General features: G+C 38.4%; 2 protein-coding genes across 16 annotated transcripts in view; one reads left to right on the top strand and one right to left on the bottom strand.

Annotated features, from left to right (window-relative positions):
• LOC127438810 (receptor-type tyrosine-protein phosphatase S-like) overlaps positions 1-12750 on the top strand; it is a 264336-nt gene extending 251586 nt beyond the window's left edge. For all 15 annotated transcript variants that reach the window (XM_051694665.1, XM_051694666.1, XM_051694668.1 and 12 more), the window contains 6 exons: positions 1475-1653; positions 1773-1899; positions 2008-2133; positions 4949-5103; positions 7716-7851; positions 8283-12750. In XM_051694665.1, coding sequence (XP_051550625.1) covers positions 1475-1653; positions 1773-1899; positions 2008-2133; positions 4949-5103; positions 7716-7851; positions 8283-8351 — 792 coding nt within the window. In that variant the 3' untranslated portion in view covers positions 8352-12750. The remainder of the gene's footprint in view (positions 1-1474; positions 1654-1772; positions 1900-2007; positions 2134-4948; positions 5104-7715; positions 7852-8282) is intronic.
• LOC127438849 (uncharacterized) overlaps positions 1-15585 on the bottom strand; it is a 687566-nt gene that overhangs the window by 358221 nt on the left and 313760 nt on the right. The gene's annotated exons all lie outside the window — the stretch shown is intronic.

Below are 15585 nucleotides of genomic sequence, written 5' to 3'. Positions count from 1 at the left end.
ATAATGACTGGCGCTCCCCACTAGAATATCTCATGCCCTTCCAGGTGCCTCCTTAAAAACTACTCAAAGACTGAAAGGATGGACAAACAGCCAGTGGCTGGCTCCTAAAAATGAACGGGAGACTAGTCCTGGAGCTGGAACTGAATGGATTTTCAATTGAGAAGAGGCATTACCTGGCTGAACAGAGCAGAGTATGGCACAGTCTCTGGATGTTCCAGGCTTGTCCAGTGAAAGAAGACAATCCTTTTAGACAAGTGACCTAGAAAGAGACGAAAACCTTGGCTACTGTGGTGCTGTTGATGGTAATTGATGGTTACAAGCCCTAATTTGGATCATGACACTAGAGTATGCAGGCCATGTGAATGTGTGCGTGCGGAACGGTGAAATTACGCACTGGTTTCTTGTAACAGTATAAATAAAAGCACCCTAAAATGACAGTGAACCATTTCGGCAATTGGCATCAAGTACTTTGTGACTTTTTGGTTGTTTTCAATGTAGGGTTTCATGCCACCAGATAGAAGATTGATGGATTTTAGTAATTATAACAACAACAAGTGTTGACAGGTTTCCTGCGAGTAAATGTAAACTGGGTCACCCAGTTGAGCCCATTTACAAACACTCTGCAATAAACAGGTGGAGTGGAAAAAATAGAAGCATCAATCCAAAAATAAAAGGTTAAAATGGTTAAATGGCTGTTTGAGATTCCCTTCCAGCTACTATTATCCTACATACCAGAATCTTTGTAAATGTGATGCTGAATTGATGAAAAGACTGCAAATAAGTTACATTTAAGCAGTAATTTTTTACGGATTAGGTTTATATGGTGAATTATACAGTGGTGGCTCAGTGGTTAAGGCTCTGGGGTACTGACCAGAAGGTTGGGGGTTCAAGCCCCAGCACTGCCAAGATGCCACCGTTGGGCCCTTGAGCAAGGCCCTTGATCCTATCTGCTCCAGGGGTGCCGTATCATGGCTGACCCTGCACTCTGACCCCAGCTTAGCTGGGATATGTGAAAAAAAGAATTTCACTGTATATGTGCAAATGTGTGATAAGTAAATATAATTAATTAATTATTATTTCGAATATATTTTGAAGTTTTCAGCAATTCTAGTATTTTTTCTGTTCTCACTGAAAGCGAAAATGCTATATGAAGCGACAACACCACTTCTAGTCAGAACAGGTTTGATGTTTAATATATAGCTTTTTGGAGACTGAAAATGGACCAATGAGATTTTACTGTGGGCAGAGCTACTCAGTCCGACACAACTGAAATAGAAGCCAAGCAACCAACAAAGTGTCTTGTGGAGCATCGTTTGAGATTGATCTCACCGATAAGGATGGAAACCAGAAAGAGACCCACCTAATTTGGAAGAAAAGGATTTATTTCAAGTTGCTTTATCTGTACAAGGATGTTATGACACAATGTCGCTCTGTAAAATTTACTAATTTTCTCATGTTGTTTCTTTATCCACAGCATTTGGCAAACTCTAAAGCTCACACGTCTAGATTTATAAGTGCCAATCTGCCATGTAACAAGTTTAAAAACCGCCTGGTCAACATCATGCCGTACGAGACCACTCGAGTCTGCCTGCAGCCAATCAGAGGCCTGGAGGGATCCGACTACATCAATGCCAGCTTCATTGATGGATACAGGTACAACTAACAAGCTCTTCTTAGCTCTACTCTCCACTCTACTCGTATTTAACATGAACAACTTTCATTAAGATCGGCTCGCTTAAAGCGGCTTCACGTTTTCAAACTCTTTCCAACAGACAACAGAAGGCTTATATAGCCACACAAGGCCCATTAGCAGAAACCACCGAGGACTTCTGGAGAATGTTGTGGGAGAACAACTCCACAATCGTGGTGATGCTCACCAAACTGAGAGAAATGGGCCGAGTGAGTATTTCTATTGCTCAAAATGAACAACACATGACTTCCACTGTTGTCACTGGGACATGTTGCAGATAACGGGTTCTAATTCATTCTGTTTATGCGTTTCCACAGGAAAAGTGTCATCAGTACTGGCCCGCAGAGCGTTCTGCTAGATATCAGTACTTTGTGGTGGACCCCATGGCGGAGTACAACATGCCGCAGTATATACTCAGAGAGTTTAAAGTGACAGATGCTCGGGTGAGTCCTGAAACCCTTAGAAAAGAGTACTCCGGTCTAGTGATGGTATTAGATAGTAATACTTTTAAATACAGTATACCATTGCACCATATGATAACCATGCTCATATTACTTTGATATTTACATGGTGTACTCAAAGGTCCAAAAAATGGTAATACTAAGGTACTTTAATATATATACTGTGCATTGGTACTTAATGATTACCATATTCATAAGTCTGCAGATTTTCTGTCAAAATCAGTGCAGAAAAATGTCTAGATCCATCTTGGCCTGCTCTTGAGTCTTAGCAGTAGGTCTTCTTCTAGAAATGGTTGATCACTCCATCAAATGAGCAAATGGTTAGAAGAACATCTTATTTAATGACTCAAACTCTCATCAGTCAAGTGGCCCTTCCAAAAAACTGTTAAAGCGCAACACCTCTTCTGCCCTCTGACTGTCACCGTATGCACAAACGCAAACGGACAGCCCGGCGAACAATTGAGTATCCTGAGCCTCGCTCACTTCAGCCAAGCACTTTAATTGTGATTGAATCATCCAGGCAGGGCTCTCCAGTAATCAGACTGTAGCACGCAGCCCACAGAATCAAAGAGAACTTTAATCAGAGAGGACTGGAGGAGGCAGGGCTTGAATGGATGGATGGGAGCTGAGGGAGGGAAAAAAGAGGAGGCCAGCTGCAAAGCAGAGTTTAGTTTGGCAGCGATCAAGTCACCTATTTAATCACACAATTCAACACACATCGCTCGGCCTTTAGGGTGTGTGCGCAATTCCTTTCGGTCTTTTTCCGCCTCGTTACGTTTCTTTCTCGCCTTTATTTCACCCTTCTTATTCAATAGCAAAAGCAAACTGCTTGCTTGTTCCATTTCTTTTAAAGCAGAGTAATGATGTTGCATGATTGAAAACTAGCACTTTCATAAAAAGAGTTAGGCCTGTACGATATAGCAAGAAAGTCTCTATTTTATTTGATATTCACCTCTTTGTTTATGTATTTGCTCCAAAATGGTTAAAGGTTGATTTTTTTTAATCAGAGAAACCATTTTTTTTTTTTCAAATGTTTAATACAAAAAGTAAAATAACGTAAAACTTTAGTTAATATAAAACTATCAAGTCACATTTTCCTACAGTCTTATATATTTATATGCACCAATATAAACTTACAAAGTAATAAACAGCAATATTTACCAAGATGTTCTTTTTAACGTAAGCATTTTAATCCATAATAAATGGTACCAATTATGCCGCAAACTACTCGTTGAATTAGAGTGACAATATATTTATATGCACCAATACATAGCAACAAATAGCAATTTTGCAACTAATATGCCACAAACTAATAGTTGAATCAGCATTTTGAACTGATTTATTGAAACAAACAGTTTGAAATCATTCACGGAAACTAATCGAACTTACAGTGTCAACTATTGACGTTGTTTTTGCTGCTGAAGTTAAGATACTGAACACCTGTCTTAACGCTTCAAACTCGAAAGACATGAGATATTGCACCTTTATTTTAATCACAGTTTTATGTAATAAAAAATGCATTAAAATCATTGCAAAATATTGTGTTGCTTAATTTTAAATCGCCAGCTAATTCATCGCAGATATACCGCAAACATTCAAAATATGTTAATAACAATCATGTTTAATGTGAGAAGTAAAATAGACTAAAACCTTGGTAAAATAATTAAGGCATGTTTTCCACACTGTTCTTTCACTGTATTTTTTTATATGCACCAGTATAACAATACAATATAGTTATAAAGTCAAATATTTATTTACATAAAATTTTAATACATAAAAAATGCTACTAATTATGCTGCAAACTAATAGTTAAAGATAGAGTTGAAATGTAACTTTCTTCGGAAAATGCTATGAAAACATCTTAATGATCTTAAAGCTCGCAAAACAAGGAGAGATTGAAAAATAAGCCTAATTACATAGTCTTTAGGAAATGAAAAACACCTGAAAATACTTGTGATATTGCTTAATATCACCAGCAAAATCATTGCAAAATAAATCTTGAATATTCGATATACTGCCCCACCATAAAAAAGATGAGCAAGATTTTGACCACACTTGTAGTGTGTGTGATCCAAAAAGCCCTTAGTTCGAATGTGATTAGGTTTGATCCGCCTGCGTCACTTATAGATTCAAACCGCAGGCCTGAGCGAATATTTCCGAGCCCCCTTCCGCAAACCCAACAAGATTTAATTGTGCCTCCGTTCTGCCTGAGCTTTCCTTCGATTATTTTCATTCTCTCGCTCTCAAAATAGGCATCAGCCTTGGTTGGGCGTCTTTGCTTCTCCAGCCTTTCTCTCTCTTATCCTGTCCTTCGATGGGGGGCGTGGTGGAGGAGTGTAGTCTCCACTCATCCATCAGTGCCAGAGCTGCAGGGTTCTCCAAACCCCGAGTCAAGCCATCGATCACCTGCCCGGATCACTCCATTTAGCACAAGACGACGCTCGTCATGCCAGATGCACCATCGATTTCTCTTAACTGAGAGTTATTCCAGTGAAAAAAAAGCTGGAAATAAACAATGACAAAAGACATAAGGGTTTAGAGTTTTCTCAGATTTGAGCAGTAGTTGTTTGGCGTAGTCTCCCTCGAGAAATCCACTATCAAGATGGCAGGGCTCTGTTGTGGTTGTCAGCATTCCGTCTGGATAAAGTCATTTATGGACTGATCCGAGCGAAGATCTTGTTCTGTGAAATAAGGGATTGTGTTGAATAAAAGAACCAATTGAAGCCCTGATAGAGGGTGACTGATATAAGGTCCTGTTGATGTTTATCTTAGTTTGTGTTTGTCTTCTCGCTCACAGGATGGCCAATCCAGGACTGTACGGCAATTCCAGTTCACGGATTGGCCTGAACAAGGTGTACCCAAGTCTGGAGAGGGCTTCATAGATTTTATTGGGCAGGTGCATAAAACCAAGGAGCAGTTTGGGCAGGACGGGCCTATTTCTGTCCACTGCAGGTAAGGACAAGAAAGCAGCACTCGTCAATGACGTAGGGTCATTAAAGGAATAGTTTAGCCAAAAATTTAAATTAACGATATACACACACTTATGACATTCTAAACACATATGTCATTTTGTCGTGGAACATAAAATGTGATATTTAGCAGAATATCCATTCTGGTCTTTTGTCCAGTGTTGGGGAAGCTACTTTGAAACTTGCTTCCCAAGCGACTAGCTACTCATAACTTAAAGTAGTTAAACTACAATCAAGCTACTCCTTTAAAAAAGTAGTTAGCAACACTAAGTTACTGACTGAAATGCATGTAAAGAAGAAAATATTTTAAATATAACACAATCAGATCATATTATTTACGTAAGTTCTGTGTGTAGAATTATATAAAATCATCTAATAGTCATTATTTAATTTGGGAGGCATTACATGATAAGGGTGACAACATTAAATTGAACATATAAATAGTTGCTTTTTGGAACTATAGTTGCCGATTTGTTTTTCATCATTTCAAAATAAGAGTTCCCAGTGTGTTTCGGGGTTGTTTATACTTAAACGTCCCATGTTATGCCCCAAATCTTAATTTTTTCTGGTTATTTGGGGGATTTTGGTTGAACAATACACTGCATCTGGGATTTTATTCATTTATGACTCTTTGTCTGTGCATGTCATAGTAAGAAAAAACACTGCTTTTGTCTTGCCGAATATCGTGAAGTAGATGATGGTAAAAAAAAATTGATTTTGGGGTGAACTATCCCTTTAAATTCAAGCTAGTGCACACCACAAATGACATATGGTGGCCAGGCAAGTGCGACAGAGCTCCTTTTATCATAATTACACAAACTATAACACAGACACACACACACCCTTTCTCCTCGCCTTATCTTACGATCAACAGAAATGATACATGCGACTCCATTATGTCGCGATGGGACACCATTCCTCATTTACAATTATGACCAGAAATCTAAAGTGTCCTTCTCCAGCATGGCCACCATTTAACAAGCAATCGTTACTCTTCTAAAGAAGACATCCTCCAGCCCCACATAAATAATCAGAGAGCGCCGAGCACCAAGTCCCGTTCGCTTAATGGCTACAGAGCGTCTGTTTCCTGCCTCTGCCAATACTGCCGTACAGACTGTCGTGTTGTTAAAAAGAACACAAGTCAAATGTTTCTGGATTGCTGTATGAGGAAATATGTTACTCCAAAAAACGAATCTGTTATCAATAACTTTTTCTAGATTATTTTGCTCATTAATCTGTCTGAAGAGCAGTTATTTTACTTATTTCTAATACAAACCAAACCAGATGGACAATGCAAGGAAGGATTGATACTATATTGTCCTTTCAGGTCATTATTAAGATCAAATAAATTGTTAACATAATATAAATTCATTGAATAGATACTATTAAGATACAAAAATACACCTTTTGTGTTCCACATAAGAAAGATGGCATGCACCATATGGCTAAGGTGTGCAAGTAATGGCAGAATTTTCATTTTTGGGTGAACTATCCTTTTGATCTTCTGCTCTTCTGCCTCTCCTATCAATCTCTCCTCCAGATTTGCTATCTAATAAAGCCACATGGTTTTGTCATTAATTTCATGATTATGTACACTGAATGGAAGTGTAAATCCGCTCATTCAATGCACCTTCATGCCTGTCAGATTTGAAAGTCTATCTATTTAACCAGCGCTTCAGTGAAGTCTAAAAGCCAAGCGACGGGCTGCAACCAGCTGCCATGAAAAAGCACTTCTTTCTTCGCCTCTTTTTCTCTAGCAAACGGGGGATTTTGGCAACATGAAAAACAACTGTCAAAAACGTTTTATCTTCTGACATTCACTGACTTGAGGGCACAAACTGGTTATTCATTGGAATCCATAAGGTTTTGAACTATTTTGGCAAAGTTGCATCATTGTAACTGTGCTTGAATCAATCAGAGACCTCAGTAGTTGACCCATGGCCATCAATATGTTATAGTGTCACCGCCCTCCCTACGTTTCCGAGCCAATTCGTCCCTTTCAATCTTGCGAGGCAAAAGGAAAAAATAAGCTTGTTGTCATTTCAATTATTGTTCGGTTGGTGAAATCGCTCAGCACCAAAGCAGCTTATGAAGGGAGCCTTGAAGAATCATACTTAAAATTCCTCCTATTTCAGGCACTGTCAAAGCGAGACAAGCTTAGCATGTGTGGGGTATTTTTGGAATGGAATACTACCTACTATTTTTGAAAGTTGTAGCCAGTATGTATACAGTATCCCACAGTGTCATGTGGTCAAATTAACCATCCATTTAATAATGCAAAATAAACTTATTTAAATGGATGCGGCTCACTGAATTAAAAATGCAATCAAATGTGACAACAATGTAGCATACAACTGTTCCACATTGAATTTTGTGTTGTTTCACAGACTATTGAAAAACAATAAGCAGTACACTAGTATTCCATTCCAAACATAGCTATAAATTACCAGCTGTCAGAAAGATTTTAGCTGTTATGCTAACATAATTGCCGCCTGTTTTGCTGTACCATGAATTCACAGTTGCTTATACTGCCCATTCTTGGGTCCACTGTATAGAGCGCTCTTTGATTCTAAGCTGCTATCTTCCTCATTGTAGTGCTGGTGTGGGGCGAACTGGCGTCTTCATCACGCTAAGCATCGTGCTAGAGAGGATGCGCTACGAAGGAGTGGTAGACATCTTTCAGACGGTCAAAATGCTGCGAACGCAACGACCAGCAATGGTTCAAACAGAGGTGAGAGTCTGAGTTAATTTTTTGAACTGCTTGATAAAGCTGGAACGGTTTTTAATGTTTGCATGTTTGATGATTTGATTGAAATAATTTCTGGTGGTCAACACTTAAATTTTCCATTTTGAAAACCTTTTTTGATAATAGTCTGAATCACAGTACCAATATATTGGCATCACCTTCCAAAAAGTACTGTTGTGGTACCATGGTGTTCAGATGGTATCAGGTACTGATATCTAACATGATACTGATTGAATGCCAAATTCATAATAGTTTTTGCTTCAAGGTACTCTAAGATATACCTTGGTATTACCATGTTCAAAAACCATGGAAATACCATGGTACCAAGTGTTAGTATTCTAAATTACATTGTTAGTTGCAATCTCCCTAAAATAATGTGCAAGTACACTTATGATCCTTTGTTTTTACTTCAACAGGATGAGTATCAGTTTTGCTACCAGGCGGCTCTGGAATACCTTGGAAGTTTTGATCACTATGCAACGTAAAAAGCCATTTTGTTGCCCTTACCCCACAACCCTCATCCCCCCACAGCCTCCTGAGCCATAGAAACTTGCTTGAAAAAAATGAAACAATGACAACTATTCAAAATTCAAATAAAGAGAAGTTTAACAACAGGACATTTTCAAAAAATCTTTTTGGAACCAATCAAAACGGCATTGTGAGTAATCCCAATTGGACAGCAACACTAGAAAAGCACGCAAAAGGATCCCACTAGAAACAAATCCCTCTACATCCCAAACTCATGAGGAGATCACAAACGTATTGGCTCTGGCTGCAGGGTGGGAATGATCTAGGTGTTGGACCACTAACCTTACCTCAAGTGTTCTGATGTTGAGGACATATGTTGTTTCTTTCCAAACTTACCCTGTGAATATTGCAAAACAAACTAATTGGCCAAATTCAGAAGTCAAAACTTGCCCACAATTAAATTAAATGGATAGGTGTTAGCAGCTGAAACTGGTTAGGTAATTGGTTGACCTTCAGGTTGGTTGGTTGAATCGGAAATCCTTCCTCGTTTACCAGGATGGAAATAAGCAGATGCGCAGTTTCCAAATCTTCATCAACGTTTCCAATGAAAGGATATCTTTAAGTCTAACTGTGGACCTCTTTGACGGCTTGGAGAGTCTACTCAAGCAGCCATCTTTGGAGAAGTTGGGGCATGGGTAGAAACAAGTTGTAAAAGACTTCTTGTGCTGCTCACGTCTTGGGTTATTTTCTAAGCCTCTCCTAGTGACATGTTGCCATCCGGACAAAATTGGGAGCCACTTAAGAAGCAATTCAAGGCAAACCATTCATCCACTTGAAGAAGTAACTCTCCTCTCGAAACCACTGGAGCTGACAAGAATCCCCAACGAGAGAGAACCATACAAGGCATTGGGGCATTTAAGGAAATGGTTGCGTACCATTTAAATTGGACCACTTACCGCATCAGTTTCCCTTGCAGGTACAGACATATAATCTGTGCATTTGAAGACATCCTAGCAAACGTTTCTGCCAGTATAGCGCCATCCTCCTGTTGGCCAATAGGAGCATGACCTTAGGCAGGAAACATCTGTTGTTACCTGCAGATTTGGACCAGAGGAACCACTAACAAACTCTCGAGTTTCTTTGGCAACTTTAACTGTTACATTTGGACTCGTTTCTCCGTTGGCATGCACCGTGGATTTGGCATAATTGCCACCAGATTAAGGATATGTGGGTACTTCTTTCTTTCGGTATTTTGGCATCCCCAGTGACCAACGTTCATTGCCATCTTTTCAAGTGATTTATTTTTTTTGTCTTACAACTGTTTTTTCATTTTGTTTCACTCTCTAAACCAAACATGCTGCTTTCGCTCCATTATGCTGTACGTGTACATGTGAAGATTTCAATCTAATGGAAAGGATATGACTTGAGTGAATGAAAATGTGAGCCTGTGTATTGGTCCCACCTTTCCATCCATTTCTTGACACCCCCAACGATCTTCTAAAGAATGATACCCTGTTGCTGCCCTGTGTTGCCCTGTTAAAATCCAACGGTTAAATATTCTCAAAATAGGATTTCATCATCATGGCTATCAACCCATCCCTTGGATATTTTATGATTGGTTTGTTTTGGGGAGATGCACCATCAGCGGATTTTGACAAATAGGCAAGAAACGGGCAATCGTGATACATTTGCGACATGATAATTTCTGTACAACTAACTTGAATCTTCAAATGTGTTGTTGTGGGTGGGACTATTCTGCACGCTCATGCATATGCGTATGAGGGGGAGGAGTCTGCTCCCCACTGATTAGCTATGCTTGAGAGTGCTTGAACTATAGATTCTGATTGGTGAGAGGATGAAAGGAGTCGTGTGTAATCTTATTTCCAAAAAAGCCTTATTCTTGTAACATCATATGAAAAAAATATATACATTGATGTTGTATTATTTTGATTATCTTAGACATTTGATTTCTTGGTTTAGTTTTTTTTTTTTTTAACAAAGATACTGTACTCATTTTTTTAATCTGCAAAAAAAAAGAATAATAATGCTCATTTTGCTCATATTATGTTAAAAGACATTCTATTTTTTCACTGTATAAATGTTACATGAGATGTGTTTGTGTGTATGTACACATAAACGAATGGGACGTGAATGTATACATACACGCTCACATATACAGTATATTTAAATGCAGAATATAAAGATGTATCCAAATCGTAATATGAATAGCCTTTTTTGTTTGTTTTTTTTTTTTAAGTGGGCTCTTCTTTTTTATACCACCATGAAATGATGAATTGCTTGTATGAAGTCATGCATTTTTTTATTGTTTTTTTAATAAGTCGAGGAAATGCATTTTCAGAAATTCAGACATTTTCAGGCAAAGGGTCAAAAAGCCTTCGACTTCCTGTCGTCCCACAACAAATTACGATTTCCATTACCATTGTTATCCAGCGGTAGTGCTAGTTTTAACTAAAGTATTACTTTTTTTTAAATGTGTAAAACTGGTTTACTAAACGCTAAATTGAACAAAATACAATTACCCACATTCAGCTTACAAATTAAGAAAAACAACGAATTTTCTTTTCGCCCATCTTTATAAAATTTTCATTTCAAATTTTTCAAACCACAGAATGTTCGGTTGTTTGTTAGATATCAGCTATGATCCTGAATATAATGCCTGTAAATAAACAAATATATATATTATATGTATTTGTATAAATTGACCCACAAGATTTCTGTCTTTGAACAAAACTGAGATTAAAAAAAAAAATTTTAAAAAATGTTATTGTTAATAGAAAAACCTTCCACAGTTTTGAAAGAAGCTTTGTCTCACACTAACAGCTATTTTTATCTCTTGATTTCGCTTTTTTCGGATCCATTCTTTTTTCCCCACGTCTTTACTTTTTTCTTATCTAAGCTGCCACATGCCTCAAAGCCCAGTGGTGAATAACTAGAGTTCTCCTTTTGCCATGAGTCTTTGGGCATCAATTTTATTTTTCATTGTTGTAACTTAAAAGGATGGAGCGCTCTAATCTAAAAGGGTTAATCTCATGAAAACATGTCCAGGTCACATTTCACCCCAAATTCAAAAGAAAAAAAAATAGAATTGATATTTTGAATCAAGAAATTGAAGACCATTAAGATTGTTTGTATTGTGACATTGTTTTCATGAAAGTAAAGCACATTTACCACCTAATTCTCATTACTGTAAGCCATCTTTGTGATTTATCATTGCAATGCAGTAATTTTTACTAAAATTACTATAATGCAATGATTTTTTTGGCTTAAGTCAGCATAAAAGGAGTATATAAATACTTAACAATTGAAATAGAATTTTTTCACATTACAGTCATGAGGTTTTTAGCATTACGCTAGTGAGAAATGGATTGAAAATATGCTTAAGTGGCATAAAAACAATGTCACAATGAAAACAGTCTTAACAGTACAAAAAACATGCATCATTTTATTCATTTAAAATATAATTTCTTATAAATAATGATTGGCTTCACCCAAAAATTAACCCTCTTTTTACCCCTACCAAGACTAGAGCAGACAAACCCTTACTTCGCTAGTTGATTTAGCATTTTTATCTCATTCCAAGTGATTTTGTTATTTTATTTGGATGATCAAACAAGGGCTTGCATGCCCAGTGCCTATAAAATGCCATATGAACCATGAGAACAAATTGCCTTGAATGGTTGTGTGTTTGGTGATTGGCTTCACTACATCATAGCTAACTAGCATAGAACACGATAAAACAGGCTCCTCTCTCACCACTGCCCGTGTTCCATATTTTATCTCATTTTTCTTTTTAAGTCATAATTAATAGGTCATTACAAAGCTCTAGATGTTTACAGATGCATGCCATGTTTAGTTTATACTTTTATTTTTAAGTTTTTTACACCGGGGATTTTTTGTTGAGGGACGAAGTATGAGAGCCGAGAGAACTTGGAATCTGGAAATTCCAGCGCTGCCTTTTAAACTGTTGGGAGTTTTGTGTGTTTCTAACTAACTTTTCCTTGGGAAAGCAAAGGACACTTGTGCAATTGGACTTTATGGACTGGTCACAAAAATCTACAATGGCAGAGGTGCTTGGAAGTTTGAACAACGTCAAAACCGTTTGTCCTAACGTAAGGAACGTAAGGACCTCGGACAAAAGGATCCAAACTAACAAAACATTGGGGTTAACGTATTAGGGTACATAAAATGAAGAACCAGTATACAAAAATTAAACGTATTAACACAATGGCCAACAAAAAGAAGAGAAAAAAGCCAAATGTGAAAATAGTTTTTCTTTGTACGAAGGCCAAGTGATATCGCTTTCAAACTGTTACTTCTGATGGACACAATAATTGGTTTGAAACCACTGTGTATGTAGATATGTTGACTTTGTATTAAAGAAATGTTGTCTGAAAACACTGTTTGGTTGGTTTTGTGTGGCAATATATGAGGATGTGTAAAATGCATTGTAAGCCATTTCAGCTAACTTTAACCCCACCTACCAAAGACAAGTCAGCCAATAGAATGTCAACAATGCCAAACACCCAAAATGATTGACAGGCTAAAAAAAGTGAGCACCACTTTCCTGCCTCTTTTGTGCTGTTTACAGAACACCTATGTGCAACATTTTATCTGTAGTATTCTGAAGAAAAAAACAATGCTTGTGGCACTTTTAAGTTAATATCAAGTCATTGATGTCAGAAGCCAGAAAATCATAAGCAACGACTCTGCAGTACATCAAAATTTGATAAGCTCAGTTTGACAAGACAGATGGCAGAATGAAATTGCTTATCGGCCTCATATACAAAGACCAATCAGCTGTCATCACACATGGCATCTCTACACAACAATCAATTATTTCACAATCTGGCCTTGTACCTGAATTGTAATCATACCCAAAAGCTCAATGTGCTCTCATCACTTCATAAGCCAAAATCTCATCTCATATAGATATGTATTGCCACCCACTGCTCACAATCTTTAGACAGAAGTTATTTACACTAAGTGTAAAGGAAAGAAGATGCCATTCACTAATGCTGCAGCCATTTCTGCCATATCTATATACGAGTATCTATACAGAAGTAGTAATTGTCTGCAATTCTGAGCTTGTTTTTTCAGTTAGCATGCAATCTAACTGGTTAGCCTACTAACTTAGCATAGGGTACAACTAACTGATTAGCCTGCAACCTTAGCATATTCCTTACACAAGTACTTCACTATTTGCTACAAATGGATTACCATAAAGGCTAAACATAAATACACCGATCAGCCACAACATTAAAATCACCAGCCTAATATTGTATAGGTCCCCCTCGTGTAGCCAAAACAGCGCCAACCCGCATCTCAGAATAGCATTCAGAGATGATATTCTTCTCACCACAATTGTACAGAGTGGTTATCTGAGTTACTGTAGACTTTGTCAGTTCGAACAAATCTGGCCATTCTCTGCTGACCTCTCTCATCAACAAGGTGTTTCCATCCACAGAACTGCCACTCACTGGATGTTTTTTGTTTTTGGCACCATTCGGAGTAAATTCTAGAGACTGTTGTGTGTGAAAATCCCAGAAATACTCAAACCAGCCCATCTGGCACCAACAATCATCCATGCGATTATCTAATCCGCCAATCGTGTGGCAGCAGTGCATACAATCATGCAGATATGGGTCAGGAGAATGTTCACATCAACCATCAGAATGGGGAAAAATGTGATCTCAGTAATTTGGACAGTGGCATGATTGTTGGTGCCAGATGGGCTGGTTTGAGTATTTCTGTAACTGCTGATCTCCTGGGATTTTCACACACAACAGTCTCTAGAATTTACTCCGAATGGTGCCAAAAACAAAAAACATCCAGTGAGGGGCAGTTCTGTGAATAGAAATGTCTTGTTGATGAGAGAGGTCAACAGAGAATGGCCAGACTGGTTCGAACTGACAAAGTCTACAGTAACTCAGATAACCACTCTGTACAATTGTGTTGAGAAGAATATCATCTCAGAACTATCATGCAGCCATCTTGAAAATGTTGTCTCTGAACTTCCGTTCTAGCAGTCGCTATATAGATGTGTAAGTGTAATTAGCTAGCGAGGTGGATTTACAGGTTATAGAGTTGTCAAAAGCTATCATGAGTATTTTAAAGTGTTGTTGGATATCATAACATCTGGAAGCAGAGCAGGAAGATTTTAAAACAAAAGTACTTCATAAATACACAAGATCCTACCTTCACGCTGTGCATGTACTGATATTCTTCTGTGCTCATGAAACTCCAAGAGACAACACAACATCATTAAATTATCTCTGTACGACACCTCTGGCCATCTTTTCGTGTCATTCACCCATTGTGTTATAGTTAAGGTGAGCAGATGTTTTGAGTGTTAAACCTGGAGGGGGAAGGGGTGCTACTGTACATTATACACACACACACACACACACACACACGCACGCATGTGAAAGTGTATGTTTTATTCTTTATTCCGTTTACAACCATTTGAGAAAATTTTAATCCTCTAAAAATGGTGACAACTTCATTTTAAAAAGTACAATTGTAATTTTATTTAATGTTGAACTTGCATGTGTAATAATAAGAGCTATCACTGTTGGAACTTCACATTTTAACAAGTAAATCTGAATGTGATCTGCAGGTCCAATTTACCTCCACGGGTGTGGTAAAAACGAACATTTAGAGTGACAGATAAAACACCTTATGAGCATTTTCACATAGCAAAGGGGTCATGCAGACTCACATCAGCAGCTCTTTTTTTTTATCTCTCCCCAATTTGGAATGCCCAATTCCCAATGCGCTCTAAGTCCTCATGGTGGCGTAGTGACTCGCCTCAATCCAGGTGGCGCAGGACAAATCTCAGTTGCCTCTGCGTCTGAGGCCATCAATCCGTGCATCTTATCACGTGGCTTGTTGAGCGTGTTACAGCGGAGACGTAGGCGTGTGGAGGCTTCACGCTATTCTCCGCGGCATCCATGCACAACTCGCCACGCGCCCCACCAAGAGCGAGAACCACATTATAGCAACCACGAGGAGGTTACCCCACCTGGAGGAGGTGACTCTAACCTCCCTAGCAACCGGGCCAATTTGGTTGCTTAGGAGACCTGGCTGGAGTCACTCAGCACACCCTGGGTTCGAACTCATGACTCCAGGGGTGGTAGTCAGCATCTTTACTCGCTGAGCTACCCAGGCCCCCATCGGCATCAACTCTTGATGAAAAATACTTTGTGCTCCCACACGTAATCCTTTTTGATC

The sequence above is a fragment of the Myxocyprinus asiaticus genome, chromosome 50 (genome assembly GCF_019703515.2).
Source record: "Myxocyprinus asiaticus isolate MX2 ecotype Aquarium Trade chromosome 50, UBuf_Myxa_2, whole genome shotgun sequence".
Classification (NCBI taxonomy): domain Eukaryota; kingdom Metazoa; phylum Chordata; class Actinopteri; order Cypriniformes; family Catostomidae; genus Myxocyprinus; species Myxocyprinus asiaticus.
Note: the sequence above shows the minus strand (reverse complement) of the source record. Positions and strands in the feature narration are given on the sequence as shown.